We start from the raw sequence: 15,178 nt of genomic DNA on the forward strand, positions 1-15,178 counted from the left end.
TGTCATGAAGACTCAAATTTTTAAGTAGTTGAAAGTAGCCTAGTTGTCTTAAGTTGTGACTAAAAGTCTATTATCTAGTAGATATAGTATACTATCAATTAAGTAATCACCGACATTGTAGTCAAATGCTATTAGAGGTTGAAAATGTTCAATTTTTTACAGTACTTAAGTTCTTTTGTAGAATGTTAGAAGTACTTGGAGTTAAATCTTCTTTGTCACAGATGCTCAAGAAAAAGTTTTATTAAGCTTAGAAGGTTCTGGATGATTTTAGAAGATTGAAGAAATTTCTAGAAGCTTTTAGAAGATCGCTTACATCATCAACTGTATCATCGCTTATGTCACCACACCTGCATCTTTTCTTGAGCTCCTACAAGAAGAAGGTTCTGGATGATTTTATAAGATTGAAGAAAGTTCTAGAAGCTTCTAGAAGATCGCTTACATCATTGCTTATATCATCAATTGTATCATCGCTTATGTCACCACACCTGCATCTTTGCGTATGTCATTGCCTACACCATCACCACAACTCCTTAGAAGGAAGAATCAAGAAAGATCTTAACCTCCTTAGCCCATTGTATATATAGAGGTCTTGGGCTACAAGCCCTCCAGTCTTGCCAACACCAATTGTGAGGCTTCTGCAAGGTAAGTTCTCTTCTATCAAGATCTTGTAATCAAGATTATGTTTATAATTAAGTCTCGAGATCTTGTTAATTGTGAGCGTTCACGTTCTCTCCTAGCTTGAGACACGCTCATAACAGTTTGGCAAGATCTCCGTCTCTTAATCTTGCCTAGTCATGATGGAGTTCATAATAGAAGGTATTGTTGCTTCTTTACAAAGTATCTAGAAATAAATCCAAGAGATTCAAGAAAGTAATGCAAAGCTACAAGCAGGGAAACCATAAGCTTTGGGCCTAGCTATGCAAGACTTGCAATGCCAAATTTAAGAAATTCAAGTGTCAAGCCTACATCAAGCCAAAAGTCCATCATCTTCTGGCAATCTCCATTGGAAGGACCCCAAGATAAGTCTCAAGGTCAAAACTCAAAGGCTTTCCTCAACAAGTATGAGTGTTTATACACATGCAACCAAACCGATATCCAAATGATGCCTTCCAAGTCGGCCTCATAGAAACTCTTCTCTCAGGAACTACTCTCTGCTGGTTTGCCCCCTTGCTTGAGAAAGAATATCCATTGGAACATAAATTTGAGGCCTTTGTACGAGAATTCTTTGCCACATTTGGGAAAATAGACAAAGCAAGAGTAGATGAAACAAAGATTAGGAATCTACGCCAAGGTTTCAAACTTGCTTCCATGTATCCATAAGAATTTCAACAAGTGATCTAACATGGAATGAGGATTATTCTATAATCCAATTGTTACCATATATGTGGTAGTGATGTGTGTGAACACACTAGGACCGCCGGGGCATTTTTTTCCTCTTTAGGAGGTTTTTTCCCCCGTGCATTGTATATACGCCCATCACTCTAGGGCTATCCATTTTTTTCCATTGCACACTAAGTAACACACTCTCTATTGTGTGCCTTGAGTTTCCTTCGTCTTCTCCAAGCTGTGTGTGTTTCTCTGCAACCCTAATTCCAACAATTGGTATCAGAGTAGGTCACGTCCTCCCGGGCTTAGTCGCCAGCTGCTCCAGCACACGCCTGCTCACTTTCTTCGATTTCAGTGAGCTTTGGCAAGTGTTCGCAATTCGACAAATATTTTGAGCAAGCTGGAAGAGCTTGGTCTACTCAGAATTTTGATTTGGGCTCATTTCGACCTCCGTTTCCACTACAGGCAGTACTGCACAGGCTATTTCGTCATTTTGTGCAAAATTTTTGTCAGTGCTGTTTTCTGCATAACAGGTGCCTGATAGTCTTCTACGGTTTGTGCTATATAGCACAGGTTGTTCCCGCTCCGTTTCTCCTATTTTCGGGCAGTTTCCACATCAGGTGCAACATTTACCATGGCTGACAACAACAACACAGATGTGTTCAAGATGTTTGCTGCTAAGGACAGGTTGGATGGGGACAACTACCCTATGTGGGCTTATATGATGCAACATGTTCTTGTGTCAAAGGGTTTCTGGAACATTGTGCAAGGCATTGATGTACGTCCTGGTTCTGAGGATGTAGGTGATGTTGAGGATGTTGCAGGTCTTGCTGCAAGGATTGCAGTTGTTAGAGTTGTTTTGCCTACGACAGAACAAGCTCGTTGGGATGTTAAGGATGCGCAAGCTCATGCATTGATTGCGTTGTCTGTGACACGCACCATTGTTCCTCACATCCGTTCAGCAAAATCTGCAAAACAGGCTTGGGATATTCTAGCAGGTCTTTATGCAAGCCGCAATGAGGCTAAAATTGCTTTGCTGCGTAAAGAGCTGGAGTCGAAGATTATGCATGAGGAAGGTGATATGGACACTTTCCTTGCTAGTGTCAAGGATATCAATGAGCAACTTATTTCTGCAGGTGAAGTTATTTCAGACAGTTCCCTTGTGCAGACTGTTCTTGATGCCTTACCAGATTCCTACCAGACTTTCGCTAGTACTTGGAGACTGATGACCCAAGGAAATCCTAAAGTTGTCAAGTTTGATGCATTATGCACATTGCTGTTGCAAGAGTCACTTTCCAGAAAAAACAGGACTAGACAGCGTGCAGTTGAACAGGCTTTTATTGCTTCTCAAAGAAAGGGTGGTAACATCAATGCAGCCACTTCTTACGGTTCTGCTGCGAGCGGCAAAAATACTGTTCCTAATGATTCTGCTGGCAGCACTTCGTCTGGCAATTCTGGTGACAAGGGCAAAAAGAAGATGCGTTGCCATTATTGTAAAGCTAATGATCACTTGATCAAGTCGTGTCCTAAGTTGAAGGCCAAAGAGGCTAAGAAGAAAGAGGATGGTTCCTCTACAAATGCTGGTTCCACTACAAATGATAGACTTGCTAGACTTAGACTTGTAGTCAAATTTGTATCCGCACTTGCTAGACTTGGAATTGTAGTCAAATTTGTGGATGACAGATGTACAGTTCATGATCTCAGTTTTGGTGATGAAATTGTTGCATCTGGCCTTTTGTGCCATGGGCTGTATAAGCTCACTTTGTATGACAAGTGTGGACAAAATTTTGCAAATGCTGTTGCAGATTCAAGGGCTATTGCAGATGCAAAACTTTGGCATGCATGTTTTGGTCATCTGAATTTTGCCAGTTTGCTGCGTTTGCAGAAATCTGATATGGTTGCTTCTTTGCTGCCTCTTGAAGCACTCGTCAAACATGTTTGTGAAGGCTATATTTTGGGTAAGATGCAACGTTCTAAGTTTCCAAAGGATGGTTCAATTTATGACACTTTGTTGCCTCTTTTCAGTGGTGGAAATACGAATGTAAGTTCCAATGAGGCAAATGTACTGAAAATGTTTTAGATCAGCCTATTACTGATGCAGATGTACATGATGTACTTGATGAGGAAAGGGCTGAAAATGAGCAGGCTAGAGGTATGCCAAAATGGCTGGTGCACACTTTGCATGACAGTAAATTGGATGCACCTTTGTCTAGTCGTACTCGTTCAGGCTCTCGCCATGCATCTTATGCATCAGATTTTTATGCTTTGGCTGTGTCTAGTTTACATGATGTTGAGGAGCCTCTGACTTTTGATGAAGCAAAGAATTCAGAAAATTGGATGGCTGCCATGCAATCATAATATGATGCACTTATAGAAAATGACACATGGACTTTATGTGATTTGCCTCCTGGCAAAAAGGTCCTTGGTACGAAGTGGGTTTACAAGTTGAAACGCAAGCCGGATGGTGAGATCGATCGCCATAAGGCTTGAATTGTTGCAAAAGGTTATGCACAGCAAAAAGGCATAGATTATGAAGAGACTTTTGCTCCCACTTGTCGTTTGACTACTGTGCGTTTTCTATGTGCATTGGCAGCTCATTTTGGTTGGGATGTACATCAATCAGACATTGTTACTGCTTTCTTGAATGGTGACATATTTGAGGAAGTTTATGTAACGCAACCTCGCGGTTTTGTCATAAAAGGACAAGAGGACAAAGTGTGCAGATGTAAGAAGGCTTTGTATGGGTTGACGCAATCTCCTCGTGCTTGGTATGAGAAAGCTGACACTCATTTGGTTAAACGAGGCTTTCGTAATAGTCCAACAGAAAGCACATTGTATGTAAAGCGTGAGGATGATGTATTTCTCATTGTGGTTCTTTATGTTGATGATTTGCTGATCACTGGACCAAATGAGAGACACATTGCTGAATTTAAGGCTGATTTGAATGCTACTTTCAAGATAAAAGATTTGGGACTGTTGCATCATTACTTGGGTATACAATTTAAGCAGTGTGATGGTGGTATTGCCTTGTGTCAGAAAAGTTACATAGAGACATTGCTATGTAAGTTTGGACTTGATGATTGCAAACCTATTGCCACTTCCATGGAAACAGGTTTGAAGTTGAGTCTACATGATGCTGGCGATCCTGCTGATGTCACTCTTTACCAAACTGCTGTTGGCTGCCTTATTTATGTATGCAACACGAGGCCAGATATTCAGTTTGCAGTCTCACAGGTCAGTAGATTTATGCATAGCCCAGGGTCTAAGCATTGGCAAGCTGTCAAGAGGATTTTCCGCTACCTTAGTGGCACTTTACATCTTGGCTTGTTTTATCCCAAGGGGGATCATTGCCGCCAGACTTACATGCTTTTTCGGACTCAGATTGGGCTGGTTGTTTTGACACGCAAGTGTCCACAAGTGGTTTTTGTTTCATGCTTGGCAGTTCATGTATATCATGGTTGAGCAAGAAGCAACCTACTGTGGCCACTTCGAGTTGTGAGGCTTAGTACAAGGCAGTCTTCACAGCTACGGTTGAGTGTGTATGGCTCAGACGCCTTATGGCTGATTTGGCTGTTGGACAGGACACTGCCAACACTATCTACACTGACAGTCAGAGCGCATTGGCAGTTGCGAGGAACCCAGTTTTTCATGCTCGCTCAAAGCACATTGAGGTGCATTACCTCTATGTCAGGGAGAGGCTCTCAGCAAGAGAGATCAGCTTGGCTTATGTGCCAACATAGGACAACCTTGCAGATCTTTTCACAAAGGCATTTTCTCGTGAGAAGCTTAAAGCTTTCCGCAAAGCTTTGGACTTACTCCCCTTTGTGGACTGATCGTGTCCTCAGGGCATGGCACTTCCCTTTACTCATGTGCCAGCTCTCGTTAACCCTCTAACAGTGCCAAGCTCATGAGGTAGAACCTATGCAAATTGACGTGACACGGTTCAAGCCATTAACGACTCAAGAAAAGCAAAGATGTTGCATCAATGGATTTGCATGTATTCTGGCCAATCAGGGCACATAGTTAGATATTGTCCTAACAAGGGAAGGGTGAGAATTCACAACACTGCTACACCAACTATGTTGGGAAACAATGACGTCCAACCCCAGTAGAAACCATGCGGTTGGGCAAAGCTTCAACAAGCTGACTCTCTCTATCCACAGATGTAATGTCTAGCTTCATGCTACCAATACAAATTCACATGGAGGGAAGACACATAGATAGGCTAGCTTTGTTAGACTTGGGAGCCACAACATGTTTCACAGATGAAGATTTTGCAATCAACATGGTACATATCGTATAAAGAAGTCAATGCCATTATGTGCGAAAGTAATTGATGGTCAACCTCTTGCTATAGGAGACACCCATGTCGATGAGAGATGTCCAATGATTCTTAGGATTTGCAAATTTCTATCGTATCTTTATCAAGGACTACTCCAAGATTGTCACTCCATTGACAAGATTAAAAGGGAAGGGCAAGTTTGCTTGGGATTCAGAGGCTGAAAAAGCTTTTCAAACTCTCAAGATAGCTTTCACAATTGCACTAAATCCGATTCATGTAGATCCTACAAAGCATTTTATCATGGAGATAGACGCTTTAGATTTTGCCCTTGGAGCCATTCTATCCCAAGTAGGTAATGATGGTGGAGTACATCCAATGGCGTTCCATTCTCAAATGTTCTTACCTACAAAAATCAATAATGAAATCCATGACAAAGAGCTCCTGGCAATTATTGACTCTTCTGAAATCTGGCGTCATCTACTTGAAGGAGCTCCTCATAAAATCATAGTCTGTACAGATTACAAGAATTTGCAGTACTTCATTGTTAGCAGCAAGCTAACTCGGATAACATTTTTTGGAGCTTTCATTGTGAAAACACTTATTATTTTGATGAATCGGGATTGTTATAACTCTTACTTTTCAGATAAATAGTGTAATTGATGAGCCGGGGCTACAAGCTTCCAGATCGTATCAACCTGTCTTAGTTAGAGCCCAAGATTATTAGTTTTGACCACAAAAACCTTGGCTAAGGTATAAATACCAATTTTTGTAAGTATTTTATAAGTTTTTGGATAATAAAAACACAGAGTGAGCTAACGGCGCTCATTTTGCTCCTTTTTGTGCTTCCTACTCCCTTCCAGATTGTCACATTGCAGTGCCGTCTGTTGCATTGCAATTGCAGGTAAGAGCTCTACGCATTGACGTAAGCATTTCAGGTAATCCATAGCTTTTGGCGTCGCCAAGACCCACAGCCTAATTTTATCATAAGTAGAAATTTAAGCTTCAAAATCATAAAATAAGTATAGGCGGGGTATTGGGGCATCATTGCTAAGCATTTAGATGCATTCTAGGTCGAAAACGACTAGGTTAAAAACTAGGTTAAAAACTCATTGCTGTTAGTAATCATGATTTTTGCACTTGACCTAAAGTGAGGTTTGAAACTATAAGCATGTGTGCTTAGGTCTTATAAACATGTCCTAGAAGTTTCGTAACGTTTGGATGTTGTTTGATGCTGTTACGGTTGTAATTTGTTTCCTGATGAGCGACTGCTTTTGGTGATTTCTGTCATTTGAGTGTAGCTTGAGATAGACGCGAGTTGTTTGTTGTTTTTCCAAGAGACTGACAACCTCTTGTAGCCTCTATGCACTGAGTCAGCTTCGTCCCATGGATTGACAATTATATTCGTGGTTCTTGCTACGTTTGCAATAAGATAGGAGTGAGGTTAGACACCAATCCCACATTTGGCGTCGCTGTCGGGGATCGAAGAGACCTAAACTAGGGAAAAACAGGAGCATCTTGTGAAGTTATCCTTTAAACTTCCTTTAGGATCACCTATAGTCAAAACTTTCTTAAAACCGTATAGCTTAAGATTGTTGTCTTTTACTGTGTAAAGGTAGCTTGGAAGTAGGTTGTACTTGCTAAGTACCTTTTAGAGCTGTAGGATTGTAGGATTAGATTAGGTTGAGAATGATTGATGGACGAGACAAGTCTTAAGATCAAGGCTCAAAAAACCGTAAAAAACAAGAAACGAGTGTCTGTGGACACTTTTCACATCTCATTGCAGTAGAACCTAAGAGTAGGGTAAGTAGAATCCGAGATGGGATCCCAGAACATTGCTCTATCCAAAAGAATCAATTGTGAGTTGTTTGTGTGAAGTTGTAGAATTTTAGGTCTACGGCTAGAAATAGCACCAAAAGACTGTTCACCATTAAATCCGACTGGAGATTATGCTCTAAAAGTTGTATGAACCAATGGGTAAGCTTAAGGACACATTGGAGGTAAAATTTCAAGAGTTTGCAAAAACTCAGATTATTTACTTTTTCTTGACATTTTAGGCCAAATTAAGTTTTGACTTGACTCAGAGGCTTAAAATAGCTCATAAAAAGACCGTCCATTGAAAAAACTGAAAAAAGTGCTCATTTTAGGCCAAAAGTAAATAATCGCGATTATTTACTTTCAGCTCAAAAGTGACCAAGGTTGATACCAGAGACTCTATGCATGTCAACAAACATCTTTTGTAAAGGCCCACAGAATTTGGATCACCTAACTGACCAAAAACTTGGTAAAAACTGAAGTCTGTACTGATTGACGAGAACTTGAGTGTAGATTGGGAAAATTTTGTTCAAACTCAGTGAAACTTGACTCATAGGCTTATATTGAAGTGTTAAACAAGTGTACATGCTCAATTGACCAAAAAGATGCAAAAATTTATCAGAAGTAAATAGTTACAATTATTTACTTGTTCCATTTTTCAATTTTTTAAACTAACCCAGCATACCACTAGTTTTAGCATGATATATTAAGCCCACAAATCATTTTGGTAAGAATTGGATCACTGGAGTAAAAATTGTGGCTAAATTTGTAAAGTCAATCTGTATACACAAAACTGTTGACCATTTGAACAGGGATTATCCAAACTTGATGAAATTTAGCTAGGGAGCTTAAGTTGAGCTGCTTAACCATTTTGTGTCAACATTGTGGCAAAAACTTGCATGAAAATACTAGAAGTAAATAATCACGATTATTTACATCTGCTACAAAATTGGATATTTTTGCACATTTGAGTATACCACAAGGTCAAGCATATCAAGTAGACCACATAAATCAAATTTGGTGAAATTTGGATCACAAAAGTGAGACTTAAGCTACATTCTTGAAAACCGAGTCTGCGGATACGAAACATTTGATAACTTGGACAAATTTTGTTCAAACTCAGTGAAACTTGTCCAGAGACCTTAACAAGTTGAGTACTTGGCAAAACAAGCCAAAAAGGGTAGAAAATTGAGAAAAGTAAATAATTGCAATTAATTACTTTTGATACATAGAGACACCATTTTGGACTTTTGAGCTTGTATAGTGTTAGACCAACATAATACAAGGTTATCGGTCAATTTTGGTTTCAATCGGATCCAAATTGGTACATATGTGTTCACTCAGTTTCTAGGTTACTGATTAGTCCTTTGGCTTTTTATAAAAGTAGATTGGTAGGTTGGTAGATGTGTTGAACCAACCTACCAGTTAACGCCCATGAAGATCATCTATATCTTCAAAATCAAAGATAAGGGTTCAACACACCCACAGTCAGACTGCCTGTCCTCTGCCCAAGAAAGCGAGCAGCACCAAAATCAACCGTGCTCCCGCAAAATTTTTGGCAGAGTTCCCTTCGTTTTAACATAAACTCTTCAAAAAAAAACATATGTACACGCCACCTACATGATATCCATGTAGGATCTCACATGAGATTTAAGGCAAATGAAAGAAATGAAACGAACTTTGTGCAAAACCATAACCATAACGAACTTCATTCATAATGAACTTTGTGCAAAACCATAACCATAACGAACTTCATTCATAATGAACTTTGTGCAAAACCATAACCAAATTAAAACCATAACCATAACCATAACCATAACCATATTGATCAAAACCATAATGATAACCATAACCATAAACAAAACAATAACCATAACCATAACCATAACCATAACCATAACCATGTCTGAACAATAACCATAACCATGTCTATACAAAAAAGAGACACAGAGATGTGTCTCTGTCTCACAAAACATATATAGAAATCCACTGATGACTCCGCGTCACAACCTGCACATAAAAGGACAAGTCATAAAATTAGTATTGATATTACTTCACATATATTTATTTAATTAAATCAACTCACACATATTAACATCTCAGCTCAATCGATCAACGAGACTCTAAGGCCTCCCAGTCTACAAGCTCTCCTGTGGCAGCAAGATCATTCAATACTTCATAAATGCCTCTCCGATATCCATTTGTCTCCTCCAGCCGTGCCTCGAGCTCGATGCACTGCAAGATTCTGTGTTTATACAAAAACCAAAGTAATTAAGAATACACGATTCATCGCGTTTAAAAAAAAACGCCATAGCTAGGATTGGATTGGAAACTCACAAACTCATAGTGTCGAAGCCTCCGTTGCCAAGATGAGATGTACCCCTGGTCATCTGTCGTACCTCCACGGCCTGACGCTGCTGTCTGAACCGCGTGTCTGCTGTCTGCTCATCCTCCCTGATTTGCTGCCACGTCTCGTGTGAGATGCCCGAAGGCTTCGGTGAGCCGGTCCTGAAAGCCCGACGAGCTGCATCTCGACGATGTTTCACGGTGTCCCGTGAAACACCCTTGATCCACCTCCTCGGAAGCTCCACTGAACCCGGAGTAGGCTGATACTCTCTCATGATGGTCTCCACTATATAATTGATTTTGTTGCGATCCTGATCAGGCCAAGGCATCATAATGCTGGTCGAAAACTGCAGCTCCGTGAGCTGGCGAACCCGCTGTCTCATCTCAGTCCCGACTCTATCCATGTCAACAGAACCATCTGCCCGTACAGTATAGACCTTGGAGGCACTAGGATCGTGTGTCTCCCAAGGTGTCAGAGGTGTGTCGAGAGGTGTGCCTGGGTAGGACGGGGGTCGTGAGCAAGGAGGGGTCGAAGCATCTGTGGACCCTCCTCCACAACAACCACCACCTCCACTTGAAGATCACCGAGATCGGCGAGTGCGCCTGTGCTGCGGAGATGAGGACGTACCCGCCTCTGCTGTACCCCTAGGTGTCGAAGCGGCCGTGATGGGAGACCTCGTAGGCGTCGTACCCATAAGCGTCTCTCCCCCCCCCCCCCCCATAGGCGTCGGACCGTCGGGTGTGAAGCCCGGAGGCGTGATGCCCGTGCCTCTGACTACCCAATACTGAGATGCATCTGCCATCTGACTGGGCGTCATCCATGTGACGAAGCTCATAAATGCATCTGCACTCATAGAAGCGGGATCTAGATACTGGTATGCCATAGGAAAGTCCTGCACAAAGAAAGTAAAAGAAAGCGTCAGAACACCTTTGTTTAAATTAAGAAAGAGCTTAATTTTAAATCAACGTCTTCACACAAACACTTACAAGCCTCGACTAGTGAGGCATCATCGATAAGATCTTGCACCGTATCATCATCTATCTCTAATTGCAGACATAACTCTGTCCCAACTCATTCTGGCAGATTGTCTTCATCCATTGCATCTTCATCTACAAGTGTTATATCTACCTCGTCTACGTCATCCCTCGTATATCTGTCAGCTTCCTCTGCCATACCTTCGTCCATCTCATCTAATGTCACAGTAGTATCTGCGTCGTCTGGCCGACTTTCCTCCAAGAGCTCTTGCCCTTCAAATACTTGTTTATTTCTTGGAGCAACCTGAACCACAAACAACCATTGTCGCTCTCGAGGGTCCGGTACAAAGACCACTTGCTTGCAATGTTCGGGGAGAGAAAACGTGTCGCTCGCATCTGTCCAAACCTTTGAAGAATCTATCTGCACAAGCTTGTTTCCATCTCTGCGTACCGTTGCATTGTGACCTGAAGTAATCACCTTGAACCACTTCACATCCAACAAAAACATCTCAAACCGTCTGAAGCTGACTTTCAAGATATCTGACACCAGACCAAAGTAATCCAGGTTGCTAGTGCTCTCATTCGTGTCTCTGGCACTAGCCCTGCTCTTTTGCATGAAACTAACCATTACCCCACTGTCAAACGTGTTTCTTCTGCTGTTAATTTGTTGTGTTCTGAAATGCTTTCCATGCGACCACAGTGCCATGTAAGTATGATACCTCTAGTCACATCCAATAGCTATGTCTTCCTCTTCTGGAGATATGGGTTCTCCGATCTGTCGAGCTGCTCTCACTGTCTTGTCCAACCATGCCATTGTAGGGAATTCAGGTAGAGGAGCGAGATAGTCTGGCAAGGGTAAGCCTCTAGTCGTTCGGCTTCGCCTGAAATCGTGTCGCTCCCTATTGCATCTCTCTTTCTCTTCTTCGTACCTTTCGAGCTATTTTTGCATCGGCTCTAAATTTAGTATACAAAACTTCATGATCTTTTCTCTCATGGCGCCGTTCATTTTCTTCGGCACCCCTTGCCCCTGCGGCTCCTCTCCCACCAATCTTGCATCCTCCTCATCGCTCCATAGTCGAGGCATTTCTGGGTCAGAAACGGATAGAAATTCGATCGTCAAGACAAGAGACTCTTGCACCAGCCATCCTTCTGCCATGCTCCCCTCTGGACGCGCTTTTGGCGAACAAAACCCTTAAGTGTTTTCATGAACCGCTCTAGAAAGAACATCCAACGGCTGTGGACTGTACCTACCACTGCAACCTCATCTACTACATGGACGAGCAAGTGCATTTGGATAGTTAGGCAGCTCGTGGGTAGATACTTCTCAATCATGCAAACTGCCTCAATGGAGTTAGCCCTTGCGACTGCAATGGATTCCTCTCGTATCTCCTTGGAAGAGATCCACCGCACTAGCTCTGAAATCTTGTATATGCAGGACCATACTTCCTCCGTTAAACACCCCTTGATCGCAATCGGAAGACTAAATTGCAAGAACTTATGCCAGTCGTGCGATTTCATTCCTGACAGTTGATCGTCACGGGTGAATGCTGTCTTGAGACATCACATGCATCCTGTTGGTGTTATGAACTCTGAAATCACCCTTTTGACTTGTCGTTCCTCGCTTTTTAGCAATACCCATGGCTCTCTTGGAAGCTTTGTTTGGCCCGCTACATTGGTGAAAGGCCACATCTCTGGCATCTTTCCAACTGACTGCAAATCATCTCGTGAAGCTCGATTGTCTTTCATCCCCATGATTGTCTTCCAGAGGAGCTCTCCCACATTCTTGAATATATGCATTGGATCCAGCAAATGGTTAGTTAGTAGATCACCCCAATACGGCAACGTATGGAGAATGGACAAACATTTCATTCCAGGAACAGGTTGTCCCTCATGTTGCTCCCATCGGCGACGCCACTCTTGTACATGCATAGGACGACATTCGACGCGACCAAGCTGACCTTCGCGCAAGTGATGGCCATTTGGAAGATAACGATGGTGGCCTTGATAAATTGTCTTTCGAAGAGAGGTCGAATAGCACACATCCAAAGACGGCCTGCAAATTGGACATGCATTGTATCCCGAAGTTGTAAGCCCTGCATATATTAAAGCATGATTCAGTACTACACACAGTGCTTGCGAATAGTGAGAATTTGGTAAATCAAGAACCATTACCAGAAGCTTCACCGTATCCTGGCCAATCATGCATAGTCCACATAAGAAGTCCATGGATCCTTGCATGCTGTTGTCCTGCTGGTTCAACTGCATCTGCTATGTCGATCCCATGCCATAACTCCTGGAGCTCGTCAACTAGTGGTGCTAGATAAACATCCATGTTTCTTGCCTTGAACTTACCAGGTACAATCAAGCCTAATATCAAATGACCCTTCTTGATGGCAAGACACGATGGGAGGTTGTAATTGACAAGGCACACAGGCCAAGTGCTCCATGACGAGCTTCTCAAACCAAATGGATTGACTCCATCCATTGCCATGTCCAAATGCAAATTGCTTCGTTCACTCTTAAAATGTGGCCAGGTATCTTCAATGTGCCTCCAAGCCTTTGAATCAGCCAGCACCCTAAATGTTGCATCAATGGATTTATTCGTAGAATGCCACTGCATCAACTTTGCAATGGAACCACAACGAAACATGCTTTTTATCCTCGGAATAATAGGAAAATGCCGCAACACTTTAGCTGGCACTGACTCGCCAACCGGATCTTGTTTGTAGCGCATTGCTCCGCACTTAGGACATGACAGACAATTTGCGAATTCATTGCAAAAAAGAATGCAATCATTTGGACATGCATGAATCTTGTTGTAGTCCAAGCCGACTGAGGTCAATAGTCGCTTTGCGTCTGGCTTGGACGGGGGAATTTCATTACCAACCGGGAGATGTTGCTCCCGCAACAACCTGTTTAAGCCACATTAAATTAAAAGCTCCCCAAACACATCACCGTTGCAATCAGAAAATCTCTTCTGTAAGTTACGTACCTAAACAAAGCAGTGACGCTTGCATCTGACCACCCGTACATTGACTGCAGATTCAAAAATGTCAGACAAGTATGAACCACATATATTTTGTCACCTTCATAGATTGGTTGACGTGCCAACTTTCTCAACATGTCTTCAGGAGATAGGCGCACGGCTTCTGGTGCTGCTTCGTTAGCGTTCTCCTCACTTGTCTGGAAGAAGGCATCCAGCATCTCCTCCATGCCGTCGTCTTTTGTCTGTAAGCCCTTTTCTGCTTTCATCCTTGGCTCTAGATTGGTCGGACCTTCACACATAATCCTTTTTCTCTCTCTCTCTCTCTCTCTCTCTCTCTCTCTCTCTCTCTCTCTCTCTCTCTCTCTCTCTCTCTCTCTCTCTCAGATGTAGGTGTTATGTCACGAAAATCAATGCCCGTTTCGTAGGAGTCGTATCGTAGATTCTGTATGATTTCTCTAGCAAACTCTCCATACTTGTGCACATGCTCATTACATATCCTACGCTTGCGCAGGATTTGATACTTGCAGAGCGTGCACGAGCATGCAATCTTTTCCTCCATGTTCGTTGATGACGTTGCCATCTACAATGATTATGAATGTTGTTTTAATATATATACTCCTCACAATGTAAACTACCTCGCATTCTCTAGCCTTGCCCGATCTCCGCACACCTTGGTCCAGAGGTGTACGGAGATCAGGACCACCGGGTCAAAATCTCGTCTTTATTGGTCAAATCCTATATGGATAGACACATACGTGCTCTCCCAGGTGTACATGACAATGCATGTAGCGGGCAAAACCCCTTTGCCTCTTTTAGTTCCATAGTTTTTTCTAGAGGGAGAGAGAGAGATTCGAAAAGTTTCTGTCCTTTTCACACAATTGGTCAGCCAAGCTAACTCTTTCACGTCGACTTTCTCTATCTACTACTATCTCTCTCTCTCTATATCCATCTCCGTAGCTATCTCTAGTTAATTCTCTCTCTTTCTCTACCTCTATCTCTGGCTCTCTCTCTCTCTCTCTCTCTCTCTCTCTCTCTCTCTCTCTCTATATATATATATATATATATCACTCTCTATCTCTCTCTACGTACCCTATCTCTCTTTCTCTCTCTCTCTCTCTCTCTCGATCTCGCTCTCGCTATCTCTCTTTCTCTTTCTCTCTCTCTCGCTCTCGCTCTCGCTATCTCTCTTTCTCTTTCTCTCTCACACACACTCTCTCTCTCTCTCTCTCTCTCTCTATTTCCCTCACTCTCTCACTCTCTATTTCTCTCACTCTCTCTCTCTCTCTATTTCCTATCTCTTTCTCTCTCTCTCTCTCTACTTCCCTATCTCTCTCTCTCTCTCTCTCTCTCTCTCTCTCTCTATTCCCCCTCTCTCTCTCTCTATATATATATCACTCTCTCTCTCTCTCTCTCTCTCTCTCTCTCTCTCTCTCTCTCTCTCTCTCTCTATT

The 15,178-nt window shown here is 42.3% G+C and overlaps 1 protein-coding gene across 1 annotated transcript; it reads right to left on the minus strand.

The window, feature by feature from the left end:
* Positions 1-10,145: 10,145 nt before the first annotated feature.
* On the minus strand, positions 10,146-13,993 carry LOC147433932 (uncharacterized). Its single transcript, XM_086490107.1, has 5 exons — positions 13,734-13,993; positions 13,509-13,653; positions 12,914-13,040; positions 12,782-12,834; positions 10,146-10,184 (listed from the first exon to the last, which is right to left on the minus strand). The coding sequence occupies exons 1-5, from the start codon at positions 13,991-13,993 to the stop codon at positions 10,146-10,148; spliced, it is 624 nt and encodes a 207-aa protein (XP_086346233.1).
* Between the last annotated feature and the right edge of the window lie 1,185 nt (positions 13,994-15,178).

Source organism: Adiantum capillus-veneris, chromosome 19, assembly GCF_014529385.1.
Source record: "Adiantum capillus-veneris isolate H3 chromosome 19, ASM1452938v2, whole genome shotgun sequence".
Taxonomy (NCBI): domain Eukaryota; kingdom Viridiplantae; phylum Streptophyta; class Polypodiopsida; order Polypodiales; family Pteridaceae; genus Adiantum; species Adiantum capillus-veneris.

What these genes read in the sequence shown, in the direction of transcription:
- LOC147433932 (XM_086490107.1), bottom strand. Translation starts at nt 13,993, where the DNA reads ATGAAAGCAGAAAAGGGCTTACAGACAAAAGACGACGGCATGGAGGAG. An exon ending in AGCGTCACTGCTTTGTTTAG is followed by an intron (nt 13,654 to 13,733) that starts GTACGTAACTTA and finishes TGGCTTAAACAG; the next exon opens with GTTGTTGCGGGAGCAACATC. An exon ending in AGGATACGGTGAAGCTTCTG is followed by an intron (nt 12,835 to 12,913) that starts GTAATGGTTCTT and finishes TAATATATGCAG; the next exon opens with GGCTTACAACTTCGGGATAC.